The sequence below is a fragment of the Bidens hawaiensis genome, unplaced genomic scaffold (assembly GCF_021521415.1).
Source record: "Bidens hawaiensis isolate Kalapana, Puna unplaced genomic scaffold, B.hawaiensis_p1.1 tig00010587_1, whole genome shotgun sequence".
NCBI lineage: Eukaryota > Viridiplantae > Streptophyta > Magnoliopsida > Asterales > Asteraceae > Bidens > Bidens hawaiensis.
The window spans coordinates 89,584-93,894 of NW_027491811.1; the positions used below are offsets into that span (position 1 = coordinate 89,584).

Sequence of the window (4,311 nt, forward strand, 5' to 3'; positions counted from 1 at the left end):
CCATCGCTGGATAATCTGGATTTTTCCCCGTTCAAGATCGAGGCCAGCTCTTCAGCAGAAAAATCACCGTAAGAAGCTACTTCTACACAAAAATCATCACCGCTCAGTTCACCACCAGAAAGTCTGAAAAGTCAACCAGACGTCCAAATGGCCAACAATAGAATGGTTGCTGCTCAAGCCTTCGATGGCTTAACCGGAAACTAGTCATGCATCGTCTTTCCCCATATCGACAACACCGGCTCACATTAACCGACTTTACCGCGTTTTGAAAAATTTTAATTTGCAAGGTGGTACTGAAGATGCAATTTTCTTACATCTTTTTCCTTTTTTCACTTGAAGGTAAAGCATCTCTTTGGCTCGACACTCAGCCACCTGGCACGTTCACCACTTGGGAAGCACTACGTTCTGCATTCAACAAGAGATTCTTCCCATTGGCTAAAGCGGCTATTCTTCGTGATCAGATTCACTCGTTTCACATGGAGCTATATGAAAAATATTTCCATGCATGGGAGCGTTTTCAGAATTTGCTTGCCTGTTGTTGACAAAATGGTCTTACACCATGGGCTCTCGTGGAAAAATTTTACAACGGGCTGACGTATGAAACCCAAGTTCGTTTTGACACTTCTACTGGAGGTAACTTAATGGCAAGGAAAAATGTCACCGAATGTAACGAGATGTTTGAAAGCTTCGCTCAATCGGACCTTACCAAAGGGCCACAACACGGGAATTCCACTCCCGTTAGCAATACATCCACATCTTCTCGAGGGGTACACCAGGTTAATCTGGATACTACTATGGCTTCTGCTTTGGAATCATTAACCCTAGAGGTGAAGGAACTTAAGACTAAGGTGGACAAGTGTGTGTTTTGTAGAGGTGGACATGGCACATTGGAGTGCCCGGTGATGAATCAACAAGTCGATTTTGTTAGTGGTCATAATACGTTTCCAAACAACTACAACAACAATAATCAAAATTGGAACACCTACAAGAACCCAAATCTGAATAATTCCAACTGGCGTCCCGCGTGTGCACCACCCGGCTTCCAAAATTCTTATTATCAAGGACAAGGTCAGTACAATAATAATAATAATAATAATAATAATAATAATAATAATAATAATAATAATAATAATAATAATAATAATAACAATGGTACTAATGTTCAAAACAACATGCAGGATTCTAATGGAGGAATGGGACATCTCGAGGAGATGATGAAGTAAATCTTGGAGAGGGATCAAATTACACAGAAAAAGTTTGTTGAACACGATTTGATCTTCAAAAATCAACAATCTTCTTTGCTTTACCTTCAAATTTCCGTTGGTGATATTTCTCTTCGCCTCGATGAAAGGCCTTAAGGTCAGTTTTCGGGTTCAACTCAACCAAATCCGGCCGCTCAATTGAAAGCAATTACTACTCGTAGCGGAAGGGTGGTCTTGGGTCCCGAGGTTGTTAAAGAAATGGTTGGAGTTGAAGAAGAGGAAGTGGTAGATGAAGAGATTGAGATGGAGGCTCCGGGTAAGTCACAAGTTAAAACACCAATTATTGAGCCACAAGTTGATAAAAAATCGGTTGTATGTCGGCCACCACCCGATATTAATATTTCCCATGTTCCTTATCCCGATCATCTCAATAATCAAAAGTACACGAAGGAATACATGCATTTTCTGGATATGTTCCGAGAATTGAAGATTAATCTCCCGTTTGTTGAAGCCCTCCAACACATGCCAAAGTATGCAAAATTCTTGAAAGACTTGCTCAATAGGAAAGATTGGTTGGGAGAGGTTTCGTCTATTCCACATAGCGGAGACTGTTCGACGGTAGTGTTGAACCGGTTCCCGGAAAATTTATCGGATCCGGGTGTGTTTACAATCCCGTGTACTTTCGGAAGTGATATGATGAGTCAAGCATTGGCGGACTTGGGTGCTAGTATTAATCTTATGACATATTCGTTGTATGAGAAGTTGGAGTTGGGTGAGCTTACACCGACTCGTATGTCGTTGTCGTTGGCAGATCATTCGGTTAAGTATCTGCGAGGTATTATTGAGAATTTTCTAGTGAATGTTGACAAGTTTGTGTTCCCGGTTGATTTTGTGGTACTTGACACGGAGGTAGACGAGAAGGTTCCCATTATTCTTGGTCGGCCGTTCTTGAGAACGTCTAAAGCTCTTATTGATGTGTATGAGGGGAGGATAACACTTTGGGTTGGTGATGAGAATGTTACTTATGATATTGCAAAGTCGATGAAGCACCCGGGTGATAATGATGATTTTAGTGGTTCATGCCATTCGGTGTATTTTCTTAATTCTCTTATTCCGGGTTTGGATAAGTGTCTTGATTATATTTGTAGAACCGATTTGGTTGGGATGGACGTGGTTGAAGATTTGTCATAAATTATGGAGGATAGTGAGGACGAAGTGGTAGATGAGGTTTCTTGCTTAGCGGAGATTATGGAGGTTAGTGAGATTATTTGCGAAAAAGAGGCGGAAAAACCTGCTCCGTTGGAATTAAAAGTTCTTCCGTCATATTTAGAGTATGCGTATCTTGAAGAGGGCTCAGATTTGCCCGTTATTGTTTCTTCTAAGTTGAGTGAGGAATAGAAAATAAAGTTGATAGAGGTGTTGAAGACGAATAAAGGGGAGATTGCATGGAGACTTTCAGATATTCAAGTTATTAGCCCCGCTTATTGTACCCACCGGATTTTGATGGAAGATGAGTATAAACCGGTGGTTCAACCCTAAAGGTGTTTAAATCCAAATATGCAAGAGGTTGTCAAGAAAGAGGTGCTTAAGTTGTTGGATGCCGGAGTGATTTATCCGATTTCGGACTCTCCATGGGTAAGTCTGACTCAAGTTGTTCCAAAGAAAGGAGGGATGACGGTTGTCATGAACGAAAAGAATGAACTTATCCCTTCACGTACGATTACCGGTTGGCGGGTTTGTATTGACTACCAGAGGTTGAATGATGATACTCGAAAGGACCACTTCCCGTTATCGTTTATTGATCAAATGTTGGAGCATCTCGCAGGTCAACAATTTTATTATTTTCTTGATGGTTTTTCAGGTTATTTTCATATTCCAATTGCACCGGAAGACCAAGAGAAGATGACTTTTACGTGTACGTATGGTACATGTGCGTACCGTCGCATGCCGTTTGGGTTGTGTAATGCTCCGGCTACCTTTCATCGCTGTATGATAGAGACGTCCGTGGAGATTTTTATGGATGATTTTTCGGTGTATGGTAATTCTTTCGATCATTTTTTGGGTAATCTTGAGAGGATGTTGAATAGGTGCATCGTGACAAAGTTATTGCTGAATTGGGAAAAGTGTCACTTTATGGTGACGGAAGGGATATTCTTAGGTTATAAACTTTCAAGAGATGGTATAGAGGTGGATTGGGAGAAGATTGACACAATTAGTAGGCTTCCTCCACCGACATATATTAAGGCTATAAGAAGTTTTCTCGGTCATGCGATTTTCTACAGGCGGTTTATTAAAGACTTTTCAAAGATTACCCGCCCGATGACCCGATTACTAAAGAAAGACGTTCCTTTTATGTTCGATGAGGAGTGTTTGAAGGTGTTCAAGTTTCTGAAAGATCAACTCGTTAGTTCTCTAATTCTCCTGTCACCGGATTGGAATTTACCTTTTGAGCTCATGTGTGATGCTAGCGATTATGCGGTTGGAGCGGTTTTGGGGCGAAGGCATGAGAAACATTTTCACCCTATTTATTATGCAAGCAAGACCTTGAATAATGCCCAAGAAAACTACACCACCACCAAAAAGGAACTTTTAGCCGGTGTGTATGCATTTTACAAGTTCTGATCCTATCTTGCACTTTCAAAGACCATCGTTTTTACCGATCATGCATCTTTGTGTTTTCCCTTGTAAGGCCCCATTACCGGTGCCTCACATTTGGACGTTGGATTTACTCATATACACAGTTCATACTATCGGAGTTAATAAAAACATTCGCGGAATATTAAAACATTCAAACCATTACATTACATGACCATTAATCCTTGTCTTTACGAGCATTTCAATTATTTAAACATAAAACATTGTTTTTTTTATATCATAACATAACACTTCATTGAGATGCCAGTGTCTTCAAATCCATGCCATGTGCTTCCCCTCAAGCAAGTTGCCTCATTCTACTCACCTGCATGCATACTAAAAGTCAGCTACGCTGAGTGAGTTCTAGTTAATCAGAACACATACAATACATTCACATACTAACATGTGCACCCGAAGGTACATACCTTCATATTTACTTACATAATTACTTACATATGAACTTTCATTCTTTCTT

The 4,311-nt window shown here is 40.4% G+C and overlaps 1 protein-coding gene across 1 annotated transcript; it reads left to right on the forward strand.

Annotated features, from left to right (window-relative positions):
• Positions 1-1,898: 1,898 nt before the first annotated feature.
• On the forward strand, positions 1,899-2,393 carry LOC143535740 (uncharacterized). Its single transcript, XM_077029910.1, has one exon. The coding sequence runs from the start codon at positions 1,899-1,901 to the stop codon at positions 2,391-2,393; it is 495 nt and encodes a 164-aa protein (XP_076886025.1).
• Positions 2,394-4,311: the final 1,918 nt, after the last annotated feature.

Bases quoted from the DNA above. Each gene is read 5' to 3' on its own strand.
- LOC143535740 (XM_077029910.1), top strand. From the start codon at position 1,899: ATGAGTCAAGCATTGGCGGACTTGGGTGCTAGTATTAATCTTATGACA.